The 16,452-nt window shown below is 45.7% G+C and overlaps 1 protein-coding gene across 2 annotated transcripts; it reads left to right on the forward strand.

Annotated features, from left to right (window-relative positions):
• The first annotated feature begins 6,123 nt into the window (after positions 1 to 6,123).
• LOC124027636 (kelch-like protein 38) lies at positions 6,124 to 14,387 on the forward strand. Of its 2 annotated transcripts, none has more exons than XM_046340003.1 (8): positions 6,124 to 6,222; positions 9,100 to 9,340; positions 10,270 to 10,419; positions 10,560 to 10,637; positions 11,155 to 11,277; positions 11,424 to 12,188; positions 12,498 to 12,603; positions 13,580 to 14,387. In XM_046340003.1, exons 2-8 carry the CDS (start codon positions 9,101 to 9,103, stop codon positions 13,867 to 13,869), a joined length of 1,752 nt encoding a protein of 583 aa, XP_046195959.1. In that variant the 5' UTR covers positions 6,124 to 6,222; position 9,100; the 3' UTR covers positions 13,870 to 14,387. The 2 variants fall into 2 exon arrangements, with proteins under 2 accessions (XP_046195959.1, XP_046195960.1); XM_046340004.1 differs by having other exon boundaries at positions 9,100 to 9,328.
• The last annotated feature ends 2,065 nt before the right edge of the window (positions 14,388 to 16,452 follow it).

A 16,452-nucleotide genomic window follows, 5' to 3' on the forward strand; every position in this document is an offset into this window, starting at 1 on the left:
ACTCCCAAGTGGGTGGGCCTATGCCCTCCAAGGCCCACCCATGGCTGTGCCCCTGCCCACACATGTGAAATCCATAGATTAGGACCTAATGAATTTATTTCAATTGACTGATTTTCTTAAATGAAAATCGTTGAAATTGATGCATGTTTGGGCTATGTATTTTTTGTTCAGTGTACATGACATTTACTTTCCACGCCCCACTCTGGACCGAACCAGACCTCGGTGTTATTCTGAACAGAACTCCTCACTCTGGACCGAACCAGACCTCGGTGTTATTCTGAACAGAACTCCTCACTCTGGACCGAACCAGACCTCGGTGTTATTCTGAACAGAACTCCTCACTCTGGACCGAACCAGACCTCTGGACTGAACCAGACCTCGGTGTTATTCTGAACAGAACTCCTCACTCTGGACTGAACCAGACCTCGGTGTTATTCTGAACAGAACTCCCCACTCTGGACCGAACCAGACCTCGGTGTTATTCTGAACAGAACTCCCCACTCTGGACCGAACCAGACCTCGGTGTTATTCTGAACAGAACTCCTCACTCTGGACCGAACCAGACCTCGGTGTTATTCTGAACAGAACTCCTCACTCTGGACCGAACCAGACCTCTGGACTGAACCAGACCTCGGTGTTATTCTGAACAGAACTCCTCACTCTGGACTGAACCAGACCTCGGTGTTATTCTGAACAGAACTCCCCACTCTGGACCGAACCAGACCTCGGTGTTATTCTGAACAGAACTCCCCACTCTGGACCGAACCAGACCTCGGTGTTATTCTGAACAGAACTCCCCACTCTGGACCGAACCAGACCTCGGTGTTATTCTGAACAGAACTCCCCACTCTGGACCGAACCAGACCTCTGGACTGAACCAGACCTCTGTGTTATTCTGAACAGAACTCCTCACTCTGGACTGAACCAGACCTCGGTGTTATTCTGAACAGAACTCCTCACTCTGGACTGAACCAGACCTCGGTGTTATTCTGAACAGAACTCCTCACTCTGGACTGAACCAGACCTCGGTGTTATTCTGAACAGAACTCCCCACTCTGGACCGAACCAGACCTCGGTGTTATTCTGAACAGAACTCCTCACTCTGGACCGAACCAGACCTCGGTGTTATTCTGAACAGAACTCCTCACTCTGGACTGAACCAGACCTCGGTGTTATTCTGAACAGAACTCCTCACTCTGGACTGAACCAGACCTCGGTGTTATTCTGAACAGAACTCCCCACTCTGGACTGAACCAGACCTCGGTGTTATTCTGAACAGAACTCCTCACTCTGGACCGAACCAGACCTCGGTGTTATTCTGAACAGAACTCCCCACTCTGGACCGAACCAGACCTCGGTGTTATTCTGAACAGAACTCCCCACTCTGGACTGAACCAGACCTCGGTGTTATTCTGAACAGAACTCCCCACTCTGGACTGAACCAGACCTCGGTGTTATTCTGAACAGAACTCCTCACTCTGGACCGAACCAGACCTCGGTGTTATTCTGAACAGAACTCCCCACTCTGGACTGAACCAGACCTCGGTGTTATTCTGAACAGAACTCCTCACTCTGGACCGAACCAGACCTCTGTGTTATTCTGAACAGAACTCCCCACTCTGGACCGAACCAGACCTCGGTGTTATTCTGAACAGAACTCCCCACTCTGGACTGAACCAGACCTCTGTGTTATTCTGAACAGAACTCCCCACTCTGGACTGAACCAGACCTCTGTGTTATTCTGAACAGAACTCCCCATTCTGGACTGAACCAGACCTCGGTGTTATTCTGAACAGAACTCCCCACTCTGGACTGAACCAGACCTCGTTGTTATTCTGAACAGAACTCCCCACTCTGGACTGAACCAGACCTCGGTGTTATTCTGAACAGAACTCCCCACTCTGGACTGAACCAGACCTCTGTGTTATTCTGAACAGAACTCCCCACTCTGGACTGAACCAGACCTCGGTGTTATTCTGAACAGAACTCCTCACTCTGGACTGAACCAGACCTCGGTGTTATTCTGAACAGAACTCCTCACTCTGGACTGAACCAGACCTCGGTGTTATTCTGAACAGAACTCCCCACTCTGGACCGAACCAGACCTCGGTGTTATTCTGAACAGAACTCCCCACTCTGGACCGAACCAGACCTCGGTGTTATTCTGAACAGAACTCCCCACTCTGGACCGAACCAGACCTCGGTGTTATTCTGAACAGAACTCCCCACTCTGGACCGAACCAGACCTCTGGACTGAACCAGACCTCTGTGTTATTCTGAACAGAACTCCTCACTCTGGACTGAACCAGACCTCGGTGTTATTCTGAACAGAACTCCTCACTCTGGACTGAACCAGACCTCGGTGTTATTCTGAACAGAACTCCTCACTCTGGACTGAACCAGACCTCGGTGTTATTCTGAACAGAACTCCCCACTCTGGACCGAACCAGACCTCGGTGTTATTCTGAACAGAACTCCTCACTCTGGACTGAACCAGACCTCGGTGTTATTCTGAACAGAACTCCTCACTCTGGACTGAACCAGACCTCGGTGTTATTCTGAACAGAACTCCTCACTCTGGACTGAACCAGACCTCGGTGTTATTCTGAACAGAACTCCCCACTCTGGACTGAACCAGACCTCGGTGTTATTCTGAACAGAACTCCTCACTCTGGACCGAACCAGACCTCGGTGTTATTCTGAACAGAACTCCCCACTCTGGACCGAACCAGACCTCGGTGTTATTCTGAACAGAACTCCCCACTCTGGACTGAACCAGACCTCGGTGTTATTCTGAACAGAACTCCCCACTCTGGACTGAACCAGACTTCGGTGTTATTCTGAACAGAACTCCTCACTCTGGACCGAACCAGACCTCGGTGTTATTCTGAACAGAACTCCCCACTCTGGACTGAACCAGACCTCGGTGTTATTCTGAACAGAACTCCTCACTCTGGACCGAACCAGACCTCTGTGTTATTCTGAACAGAACTCCCCACTCTGGACCGAACCAGACCTCGGTGTTATTCTGAACAGAACTCCTCACTCTGGACTGAATCAGACCTCGGTGTTATTCTGAACAGAACTCCCCACTCTGGACTGAACCAGACCTCGGTGTTATTCTGAACAGAACTCCCCACTCTGGACTGAACCAGACCTCGGTGTTATTCTGAACAGAACTCCTCACTCTGGACTGAACCAGACCTCGGTGTTATTCTGAACAGAACTCCTCACTCTGGACTGAACCAGACCTCGGTGTTATTCTGAACAGAACTCCCCACTCTGGACTGAACCAGACCTCGGTGTTATTCTGAACAGAACTCCTCACTCTGGACTGAACCAGACCTCGGTGTTATTCTGAACATAACTCCCCACTCTGGACCGAACCAGACCTCGGTGTTATTCTGAACAGAACTCCTCACTCTGGACCGAACCAGACCTCGGTGTTATTCTGAACAGAACTCCCCACTCTGGACCGAACCAGACCTCGGTGTTATTCTGAACAGAACTCCTCACTCTGGACCGAACCAGACCTCGGTGTTATTCTGAACAGAACTCCCCACTCTGGACTGAACCAGACCTCGGTGTTATTCTGAACAGAACTCCCCACTCTGGACTGAACCAGACCTCTGTGTTATTCTGAACAGAACTCCCCACTCTGGACTGAACCAGACCTCTGTGTTATTCTGAACAGAACTCCCCATTCTGGACTGAACCAGACCTCGGTGTTATTCTGAACAGAACTCCCCACTCTGGACTGAACCAGACCTCGTTGTTATTCTGAACAGAACTCCCCACTCTGGACTGAACCAGACCTCGGTGTTATTCTGAACAGAACTCCCCACTCTGGACTGAACCAGACCTCTGTGTTATTCTGAACAGAACTCCCCACTCTGGACTGAACCAGACCTCGGTGTTATTCTGAACAGAACTCCTCACTCTGGACTGAACCAGACCTCGGTGTTATTCTGAACAGAACTCCTCACTCTGGACTGAACCAGACCTCGGTGTTATTCTGAACAGAACTCCTCACTCTGGACTGAACCAGACCTCGGTGTTATTCTGAACAGAACTCCTCACTCTGGACTGAACCAGACCTTCGGTGTTATTCTGAACAGAACTCCTCACTCTGGACTGAACCAGACCTCGGTGTTATTCTGAACAGAACTCCTCACTCTGGACTGAACCAGACCTCGGTGTTATTCTGAACAGAACTCCTCACTCCGGACTGAACCAGACCTCGGTGTTATTCTGAACAGAACTCCTCACTCCGGACTGAACCAGACCTCGGTGTTATTCTGAACAGAACTCCTCACTCCGGACTGAACCAGACCTCGGTGTTATTCTGAACAGAACTCCTCACTCTGGACTGAACCAGACCTCGGTGTTATTCTGAACAGAACTCCTCACTCTGGACTGAACCTGACCTCTGGACTGAACCAGACCTCGGTGTTATTCTGAACAGAACTCCTCACTCTGGACTGAACCTGACCTCTGGACTGAACCAGACCTCTGTGTTATTCTGAACAGAACGCCAGGCCTATCAGTCACGGACCAGGTTTCAGCTGAGTGGTGATGAATGAATGCACTATATAGGGAATAGGGCCCTGGTCTAAAGTAGTGCTCTATATAGGGAATAGGGCTCTGGTCTATAGTAGTGCACTATATAGGGAATAGGGCTCTGGTCTATAGTAGTGCACTATATAGGGAATAGGGCTCTGGTCTATAGTAGTGCACTATATAGGGAATAGGGCTCTGGTCTATAGTAGTGCACTATATAGGGAATAGGGCCCTGGTCTATAGTAGTGCACTATATAGGGAATAGGGCTCTGGTCTATAGTAGTGCACTATATAGGGAATAGGGCCCTGGTCTATAGTAGTGTACTATATAGGGAATAGGGCTCTGGTCTATAGTAGTGTACTATATAGGGAATAGGGCTCTGGTCTATAGTAGTGCACTATGTAGGGAATAGTGTGCCATTTGAGACGTAGACTGTGTCTCTGTGTGTTTACATGGTTGTCAAGGTAACACTACCCAGGTCCCTGTGTCGAGGCCAGCACCTGGCAAACAGCCTCCTCTCCTCTAACTGTCCCAGTACCTGGACACAGCCTCCTCTCCTGTACCTGTCCCAGCACCTGGCCACAGACTCCTCTCCTCTAACTGTCCCAGTACCTGGACACAGACTCCTCTCCTGTACCTGTCCCAGCACCTGGCAAACAGCCTCCTCTCCTGTACCTGTCCCAGCACCTGGCCACAGACTCCTCTCCTGTACCTGTCCCAGCACCTGGCCACAGATTCTTCTCCTGTACCTGTCCCAGTACCTCGCAAACAGCCTCCTCTCCTCTAACTGTCCCAGTACCTGGACACAGACTCCTCTCCTGTACCTGTCCCAGCACCTGGCCACAGGCTCCTCTCCTGTACCTGTCCCAGCACCTCGCAAACAGCCTCCTCTCCTGTACCTGTCCCAGCACCTGGCCACAGACTCCTCTCCTGTGACTGTCCCAGATCATGTTTGTTTATCACGGATGTAAACATACAGGAGCATGGGTTGTGTAAGGCAGACAGGAGGAGGAGGAGAGGGGAGAGAGAGAGAGAGAGGAGAGAGAGAGAGAGAGAGAGAGAGAGAGAGAGAGAGAGAGAGAGAGAGAGAGAGAGAGAGAGAGAGAGAGAGAGAGAGAGAGAGAAGGGCAGTCACATGCTAGGCTGCTGGGGTGTTGCTAAAGAGTGGGGTCTATATTTAAACAGGAATGTACACAGAGCCAGAGACCTCATGGAAAGAGACCATAACAATAAACACAGAACAGTTTCTCTACAAACAGCCCCTCCTTCACTTATAGAGAACCACCAGCGAGAGGGAGGGAGAGAGAGAGAGAGAGAGAGAGAGAGAGAGAGAGAGAGAGAGAGAGAGAGAGAGAGAGAGAGAGAGAGAGAGAGAGAGAGAGAGAGAGAGAGAGAGAGAGAGAGAGAGAGAGAGAGAGAGAGAAAGAGAGAGACAGAGAGAGAGAGAGAGAGAGAGAGAGAGAGAGAGAGAGAGAGAGAGAGAGAGAGAGAGAGAGAAAGAGAGAGAGAGAGAGAGAGAGAGAGAGAGAGAGAGAGAGAGAGAGAGAGAGAGAGAGAGAGAGGGGGGGGCGAGAGAGAGAGAGATGACTGGGTGAATGTTGCTGATAGCAGAGCTGAGTGAAAGGACACCTACATCAGACGCATTAGAAGACTGAGACAAGGTAAGGAGGGAAGGAAGGTGTGTCGTACTGAAGGTGTAGAGGTTGACCTGCTGAATGTAGCTGCCTGTAAACATGGATAATGATCAACATTTACCCATAAATCAGATGAAAAAACAACCAGAGTTATTCTAACATGATGTTGAATGGTGAACGATCCAGTGTAGTAATCTGACTAGCTGCTGATTGATTCATCAACCTGCTTTCAATGTCTTAGGTTAGGAGAAAACGATAACAAGTTGATATCAACCGTAGTAATCTGTGTTTGAATAATGTACTGTACTGTAACTATTATATCAAGCTAATGATTTCTCATTTAAAACAGTTAACTCGTTGATTTGCGGAGCGCTTGTTGACCCACATTCTGCTATAGGTCAGGTTGAGGTTGTTACCATGGACACTTGACACGTTTGCCCGTGTGTAAACAGTCATATCAAACTAATAGAAATAATATTGTCACGGGCTATTGAAGGATGAGGAACAAGGTGCAGCGTGGTTTCTTTATTTTAAACAAAATTACGCCAAACAAACATACCCCCCCAAAGGTGCGGACTCCGGCCGCAAAACCTAAACCTATAGGGGAGGGTCTGGGTGGGCATCTATCTGTGATGGCGGCTCTGGTGCGGGACGTGGACCCTGCTCCACCTCAGGCTTGGCCGCCGACCCCGGACTGGTCCCCCCCGCAGCGGGCCCCGGACTGGGCACCCTCGCAGCGGGCCCCAGACTGGGCACCCTCGCAGCGGGCCCCGGACTGGGCACCCTCGCAGCGGGCCCCAGACTGGGCACCCTCGCAGCGGGCCCCGGACTGGGCACCCTCGCAGCGGGCCCCGGACAGGAGGGCGACTCTGGCAGCTCAGGACAGGAGCTAGTCTATAAAACTATAGACTATACCTACAGACTGTGACTATAGACTGACTACAGACTATATGACTACAGACTATATAACTACAGACTATATAACTACAGACTATATAACTACAGACTATGACTACAGACTATATAACTACAGACTATATGACTACAGACTATATAACTACAGACTATATACATTTACATTTACATTTAAGTCATTTAGCAGACGCTATATAACTACAGACTATGACTACAGACTATATAACTACAGATTATATAACTACAGACTATATAACTACAGACTATATGACTACAGACTATATGGACTATATGACTACAGACTATATGGACTATATAACTACAGACTATGACTACAGACTATATAACTACAGACTATATGGACTACAGACTATATAACTATAGACTATACCTACAGACTGTGACTATAGACTGACTACAGACTATGAGACTACAGACTATATGACTACAGACTATATAACTACAGACTATATAACTACAGACTATATGACTACAGACTATATAACTACCGACTATATAACTACAGACTATATAACTACAGACTATATAACTACAGACTATATAACTACAGACTATATAACTACAGACTATATAACTACATACTATATAACTACAGACTATATAACTACAGACTATATGACTACAGACTATATAACTACAGACTATATAACTACAGACTATATGACTACAGACTATATGGACTATATAACTACAGACTATATAACTACAGACTATATAACTACAGACTATATAACTACAGACTATATGACTACAGACTATATAACTACAGACTATATAACTACAGACTATATAACTACAGACTAGATAACTACAGACTATATAACTACAGACTATATAACTACAGACTATATAACTACAGACTATATAACTACAGACTATATGGACTATATAACTACAGACTATATGACTACAGACTATATAACTACAGACTATATAACTACAGACTATATAACTACAGACTATATAACTACAGACTATATAACTACAGACTATATCTTCAGACTGCAGAAAAATCACCATAGCGGTATTGTTGGTGTGTCTTGATCCATGAGACTAAATGGAGAGGGTGTCTGACTCCAGGGTAATCAGACCATCCTAACCAATAACACGTTGTATTGTTGGTGTGTCTTGGTCCCTGAGACTAAATGGAGAGGGTGTCTGACTCCAGGGTAATCAGACCATCCTAACCAATAACACGATGTATTGTTGGTGTGTCTTGGTCCATGAGACTAAATGGAGAGGGTGTCTGACTCCAGGGTAATCAGACCATCCTAACCAATAACACGTTGTATTGTTGGTGTGTCTTGGTCCATGAGACTAAATGGAGAGGGTGTCTGACAGGGTAATCAGACCATCCTAACCCAGTGAGCTGATAACAGCTCTAGTGAATGTGTTGTGTCCCAATGCTGGTAGAGTCCAGGACGTGGTGCTCGACCCCAAGCTGGGTTATGACAGGACTACTATAATATGTTAATGTTGATCACGAGCCTCACGCTATCTGCGTTGGAAGTTCTCCGTGCAGAAAACAGCGTGCTACTGAAGATACAAATTTTAAATGCAATTTGAGGTATTTATGATCGTGATGGAGTCGGAGGTGGGAAACACCTAAGCCTTGGATCCTACAGGAAATATGTGTGTGATTTGAGAAAACATTCAAATATTAGCGAAATAATTTTTGACCGAGGATTTGTAATCATTCATGTCACTGACTTATATATATATATATGCCATTTAGCAGACGCTTTTATCCAAAGCGACTTACAGTCATGTGTGCATACATTCTATGTATGGGTGGTCCCGGGGATCGAACCCACTACACTGGCGTTACAAGCGCCATGCTCTACCAACTGAACTACAGACTTGACCAAACTATACACACTCACCTCTACAGAGAAAAAAAATCCCCAAATAAAACCCAAATTGAATCCATTTCCTCCCAAATCAAACCATGTCCGTTTTTTTCCTCAGAATGGACCAATCAAAACCACACGTAGAGATGTTCCACTACAGGAACAAGGAACAGTCGTCCGACCTCCTACTGCAGCTGAACCGTCTGAGGCAGACCAGGATCCTTACCGACGTGCTCCTCTGTTCAGATAACACAGAGATCCCCTGCCACCGTAACATCCTGGCCTCCAGCAGTCCTTACTTCACGGCCATGTTCTGTCACCACTTCAGAGAGACCAACCAGGAGAAGGTGGATCTGAAGGTAGAGGCTTGTTTCACTTTTTTTTTTAAATAAGCAAAATGTTTTTTTTTTTTTTTTGTAAAACTAGACTAGTGTCCTGCCTCACTCTACTGAAACAGGAGAAGGCTTTTATATAAAGTGCTGTGTGGTTTCTGCCTGTCAACGAAAGGCGCTGTACAAATCAAATATAATCTTTCTCCCTATTATTATTAGTATTATTATTATTATTATTATTATTACTGTTATTATTGTTATTATTATTATTATTATTATTATTATTATTATTATTATTATTATTATTATTATTGTTATTATTATTATTGTTGTTGTTATTATTTTTATTATTATTATTTCTGTTATTATTATTATTATTATTATTATTATTATTATTGTTATTATTATTATTGTTATTATTATTATTACTGTTATTATTATTACTGTTATTATTATTATTATTATTATTGTTATTATTATTGTTGTTGTTATTATTATTATTATGGTTATTATTATTGTTATTATTATTATTATTATGGTTATTATTATTACTGTTATTATTACTATTATTATTATTGTTATTATTATTATTATTGTCATTGTTGTTATTATTATTATTATTGTTATTATTGTTATTATTATTGTTATTATTATTGTTGTTATTATTGTTGTTATTCTTATTCTTATTGTTGTTGCTATTATTGTTATTATTAGTATTATTGTCATTGTTATTATTATTATTGTTATTGTTATTATTATTATTATTATTATTAGTGTTATTATTGTTATTGTTGTTATTATTATTGTTATTGTTATTATGGTTGTTGTTATTATTATTGTTGTTATTATTACTATTATTATGGTTATTGCTATCGTTATTATTGTTGTTATTATTGTTATTATTATTGTTATTATTGTTGTTATTATTATTACTATTATTATGGTTATTGTTGAAGGGGATCACCTCCAGCATCCTGAGTGACATCGTCGACTACGTCTACACAGGGGTCATCACCATCACCATGGAGATAGTACTGCCCCTTATGCAGGCTTCCTCCATGCTCCAGTACACCAGGCTGTTCGAGGCCTGCTCCTCTTTCCTGCAGGTGACCACAGACGAATTAGCTTCCTGTGGCTTTAAACTCTGGCACTTTCACATTGATGTTGAAACTTTAATAGGATTAATCATGTGTGTTTTGTCCCTGGGGGAAAGACATTTACATTTTTTACATGTAATATATTTCAGGAGCAGCTGAGCCCAGACAACTGCCTCAGCATGAAGCGACTGGCAGAGATATTACACTGCAACAGCCTGAAGGAGAAGGTCAGTAGAATTGATTTAGTTTTAAGTATGTATTGTTGGTTCACTTGGCAGCCTAGGGGCCCTGGTGTAGTTAGTTCACTTGGCAGCCTAGGAGCCCTGGTGTAGTTAGTTCACTTGGCAGCCTAGGAGCCCTGGTGTAGTTAGTTGACCTGGCAGCCTAGGAACCCTGGTGTAGTTAGTTGACCTGGCAGCCTAGGGACCCTGGTGTAGTTAGTTCACTTGACAGCCTAGGGGCCCTGGTATAGTTAGTTCACTTGACAGCCTGGGGGCCCTGGTGTATTTAGTTCACTTGACAGCCTAGGGGCCCTGGTGTAGTTAGTTCACTTGGCAGCCTAGGGGCCCTGGTGTAGTTAGTTCACTTGACAGCCTAGGGGCCCTGGTGTAGTTAGTTCACTTGGCAGCCTAGGGGCCCTGGTTAAAAGTAGTGTACTAAAAGGAATTAGGGAAAAGGGTACTATTTCGGACTCAGCCCATGTGTATCGTCAATGGCATTCATTCATTCATTGACTGATTCCAGGCCAGGGAGATGGCAGTACAGAGCTTCTCTGACGTCTCTACCTCTGAGGACCTGTGTGAGCTCTCCTTACCTGAGCTGATGGGTTACCTGGAGGATGACTGGCTCTGTGCTGAGGAGGAGCAGGTAAGGTAATACTAAAAATAAATACCCAATCAACAACAACGGCCACTAAAAGCAGCAACGCATCATCAACAAAGTTAAAACTATCAATGGATGTTTAAGAACTAAGCGTTGAAATTAAAACAGCTTTTTTTTATTTTTTAAAACAGGTGTTCGAGACGTTACTGGCGTGGATCCACCACGACCCGTTCTCCCGGCGCGGCGCCATCTCCGACCTCTTCAGGAAGGTGCGTCTGCGCTACATCCACCCCACCTACCTGTTCCAATTCATCGCCAGCGACCCCCTCGTCCAGTCCTCCACCCTGTGCACCGAGGTCATCGAGTCCGTCCGACGCCTCATGTTCTCCATCACTACTAAGTGTGGGTCGGACCTCAAGCCCCTGTGGGTGACCCCGCGGCGTTTCACCTGCCGGGAGACCCTGGTTCTCGTTGGCGGCCGCAAGAACAACGAACAGACGTCCCGCGAAGCACTGCTGTTCGACGAGAGGACTCAGCGCTGGCAGTGGCTGGCCAAGCTGCCCTTGCGACTCTATAAGGCCTCCTACGTCTGTATCCACAGTATCCTGTATGTCCTGGGAGGCCTCACCATGAACACCAAGCACAGAGTGGTCAGCACCACTGTCTATACGTTGTCTCTAAAGACCAACCAGTGGAGGACAACTGAGCCCATGATCCAGCCTCGCTTCGCCCACCAGTCGGTCTCCTACCTGCACTTTATCTTCGTCCTGGGGGGCCTGGGGCCGGAGAAGCAGGTGTGCGACACGGTGCAAAGGTACAATAGTATGTTCAACCAATGGGAGGCTATGGTTCCCATGCCGACGGCTGTGCTACACCCGGCGGTTGCCGCTAACGATCAAAGAATCTACATGTTCGGGGGAGAAGACGCGATGCAGAACCCTGTCAGGATGATACAGGTAGGCAGAATGTCCTTCTGTTGAGGTTGCTGTTGTGTGGTGAACTTGAACACTTGAAGTCTCGGGGTGTTTAATTACTGAAGACTTGAAGTCTCGGGGTGTTTAATTACTGAAGACTTGAAGTCTCGGGGTGTTTAATTACTGAAGACTTGAAGTGGCGGGTGTTTAATTACTGAAGATTTGAAGTCTCGGGTGTTTATTACTGAAGATTTGAAGTCTTGGAGTTTGCTGTTAATCCTTGAAACTTTTTTGGGGGGACAAATCTGCACAGAAACACTAAACTCTTCTAAACCCATCCTCTTTCTCCAGGTGTATCACATTGGCAGGAATATGTGGTCTATGATGGAGACCAGGACAGTGAAGAACGTTTCTGCACCAGCAGCAGTCCTTGATGACAAGATCTACATTATCGGAGGTGAAGACTGGGTCTGTGGCTTTAGTCAGGGGGAAAAAAGGACAATCTAATGTTTCAATTAAATACAACTTTATTTGGTCTACTTAGGACTTTGAGAGCTTCGATATCTCTTCTGTCTTTTGTCAAGACAACTTTATCAGCAGCTCTGTCCCCCCTAACTGTCCCCTAACTGTCCCCTAACTGTCCCCCCTAACTGTCCCCTAACTGTCCCCCTTAACTGTCCCCTAACTGTCCCCCCTAACTGTCCCCTAACTGTCCCCCCTAACTGTCCCCTAACTGTCCCCTAACTGTCCCCCTAACTGTCCCCCCCCTATCTGTCGCCCTTAACTGTCCCCTAACTGTCCCTAACTGTCCCCCTAACTGTCTCCTAACTGTCCCCTAACTGTCCCCCCTAACTGTCCCCTAACTGCCCCCCTAACTGTCCCCTAACTGTCCCCCCTAACTGTCCCCTAACTGTCCCCCCTAACTGTCCCCCTAACTGTCCCCCCTAACTGTCCCCTAACTGTCCCCCCCTAATTGTCCCCCTAACTGTCCCCTAACTGCCCCCCTAACTGTCCCCTAACTGTCCCCCTAACTGTCCCCCTAACTGTCCCCTAACTGTCCCTAACTGTCCCCTAACTGTCCCCCTAACTGTCCCCTAACTGTCCCCTAACTGCCCCCCTAACTGTCCCTAACTGTCCCCCTAACTGTCCCCCCTAACTGTCCCTAACTGTCCCCTAACTGTCCCCTAACTGTCCCCCTAACTGTCCCCCTAACTGTACCCCTAACTGTCCCCCCCCTAACTGTCCCCCCCTAACTGTCCCCTAACTGCCCCCCATAACTGTCCCTAACTGTCCCCCTAACTGTCCCCCCTAACTGTCCCCTAACTGTCCCCTAACTGTCCCCCTAACTGTCCCCCTAACTGTCCCCTAACTGTCCCCCCTAACTGTACCCTAACTGTCCCCTAACTGTCTCCCCTAATGTCCTTTTTTTACAGGCTACACCAGAAGAATGATCGCGTACGACACCAAAGCCAACCGCTTTACGAAGTGTGAGAACCTGAAGCAGAGGAGGATGCATCACGCCGTCGCGGTGCTCGACGACAAACTGTATGTGACCGGAGGACGCTTCATCAACGGACACGACGTCATAGAGGACTCCGACAGCTTCGAGTGCTACGACCCGAAGACTGACGCGTGGACGACGAAGGGGACGTTGCCGTACAGGCTGTTTGACCACGGTTCTCTGTCCCTGGTGTGTGTCTCCAACAAATCCAAGCCTCCCTGAGTGTGTATTGTGGATGTGTGTGTCCCCCCCCCTTCAGATGATACACTGCCCGACCAAGCAAAAAAAGACATTAACTGCTCATAGCGTGGAACTGAGAAAAATACCTTTAATTTACCTTGGTGTCACAGTATCTTCATGCAGTTACTGGCTAACATGACCCCCCATTGTCTCCTGAACACAATACAACCGAGGCAGGATACTTGTCCACATGATTAAGAATGTATTTAATGAAGCAAAACATGACATGAACTAATTTTGGACCAAATGAGCAGTTATTGCCTTTTTGCATGGTAGGGCAATACTGTCTATGCATATGTTGCTGCTCGGATGTGACGCTGACCGACACAGATGTTGCAAAGAACATCTCTGATGTCATTTCCTGTCCCGCAAATTCCCTCAATGGGTGACACTTTCTCCAGCAGCGAATCTTAAATCAAATGAGATATTTTTATGTTTTTATCGATTTTATCGTGTGGAACTGAAGCCCTGGGCAGTTAATTGTTGTGTGGAACTGAAGCCCTGGGCAGTTATGTGGAACTGAAGCCCTGGGCAGTTAATTGTTGTGTGGAACTGAAGCCCTGGGCAGTTAATTGTTGTGTGGAACTGAAGCCCTGGGCAGTTAATTGTTGTGTGGAACTGAAGCCTATGGGTGTATACAAGTCCTGTAGACTATATGAAGACGACACTACATGATGACCAACTGTTTAGTCACCAGTCCAAACACACGTTACCAACAGACCGGATGACGTTACTGCCCACTGGGGGAAAAAAATGGTTGCAACAGTGTTGTTTCTACGTCATTTCAACCCCAAAAGAAATTCAACCTTGATAACGTTGAATCAATGTAGAAAACTGGTTCTGTTTTCACACAACTTATTAGCATAAATCCAACGATATGGTGAAATGTTTTGTTGATTTCACGTTGATTTCACGTTGATTTCACGTCAGTTTAACATCTGAAACCAAATCAAAACTAGACGTTTGAACTGATGTCTGTCCCCAGTGGGTAGGGTCCAGAGTTTTCTCTGGGCACATCTTCGAGTAAAACTCCAGTCACTACTCATCACTGCACAATTAACAAACCCTACGGTAGGCCAAACATGATGTGAGACAGTCGTCTCTGGTAACAGACTGTAGCTAGCCAGCGCACGCAAGATTTGGTTCTGGGTTCCGAGACTAATGAGGCAGCAAGGACGTTCCCTGTGTTATACTGAGCATCATCACAAACCCAGGGTCGTGTGCCAACATGATTCAGTGACTGTTGTTTGAGAACACTGTATACTGAGTGTACAAAACATTAGGAACACTTTATACTGAGCGTACAAAATATTAGGAACACTTTATACTGAGCGTACAAAACATTAGGAACACTTTATACTGAGCGTGCAAAACATTAGGAACACTTTATACTGAGCGTACAAAACATTAGGAACACTTTATACTGAGCGTACAAAACATTAGGAACACTTTATACTGAATGTGCAAAACATTAGGAACACTTTATACTGAGTGTGCAAAACATTAGGAATTCTTTATACTGAGCATTCATAACATTAGGAACACTATGATGAGCGTACAAAACATTAAGAGTTTCGTCAGACCATGGATTCTACAAGGTGTAGAAAGCATTCCACAGGGCTGCTGGCCCATGTTGACTCCACTGCTTCCTACAGTTGTGTCAAGTTGTCTGGATGTCCTTTGGGTGGTGGACCATTCTTGATACACACGGGAAACTGTTGAGCGTGAAAAACCCAGCAGCTTTGCAGTTCTTGACACAAACTAGTGCGTCTGGCATCTACTACCAAACCTCGCTCTTAAATCTTCTCTCTTGCCCGTTCACCCTCTGAATGGCACAGATACACAATTCATGTCTCAATTGTCTCAAGACTTAAATCCTTCTTTACCCTGTCTCCTCCCCTTCATCTACACTGATTGAAGTGGATTTAACAGGTGACATCAATAAGGGATCATATCTTTCACCTGGATTCACCTGGTCAGTCTATGTTTACGGAAAGAGCAGGTGTTCTTAATGTTTTGTTCGCTCAGTGTGTATTTATAAATAGCGTTCCCCTGAGGCGACGTGGATGGAACTAGTCATATTTCAGTGAGAGTTTTTAACCAAGTCAACGGACATGAGATTTAACAATACCATATGCACATTGTAAGAATGCCGTCATAGTTATATTTGAAGAGTGAGAGGGTTCAGTCTGTTTTATGCGTTTCTTCTTCGTTTCTTCCACACTGTGTGTGGTGACATCGTACAAATGGTTTGCCGACAGATCTATCGCCTCATATAAGTTTTTTTTTAAAATTTGGAGTGATATTAATTTTCGTGTTTGTTTTTGTAATGTTGTTTATTAATAAAAAAAAATAATAAAATGTTATCACAATGACTGTGACAGTCAATTTTGTTTAAAATTCTTCGGTACTCCTCTCTGTATAAAGAGGTTTCAGTCTCACTGTGAGGTCTCAGTCTCACTGTGAGGTCTCAGTCTCACTGTGAGGTCTCAGTCTCACTGTGAGGTCTCAGTCCCACTGTGAGGTCTCAGTCCCACTGTGAGGTCTCAGTCTCAATGTGAGGTC

This window comes from Oncorhynchus gorbuscha, unplaced genomic scaffold (genome assembly GCF_021184085.1).
Source record: "Oncorhynchus gorbuscha isolate QuinsamMale2020 ecotype Even-year unplaced genomic scaffold, OgorEven_v1.0 Un_scaffold_3400, whole genome shotgun sequence".
NCBI classification, from domain to species: Eukaryota; Metazoa; Chordata; class Actinopteri; order Salmoniformes; family Salmonidae; genus Oncorhynchus; species Oncorhynchus gorbuscha.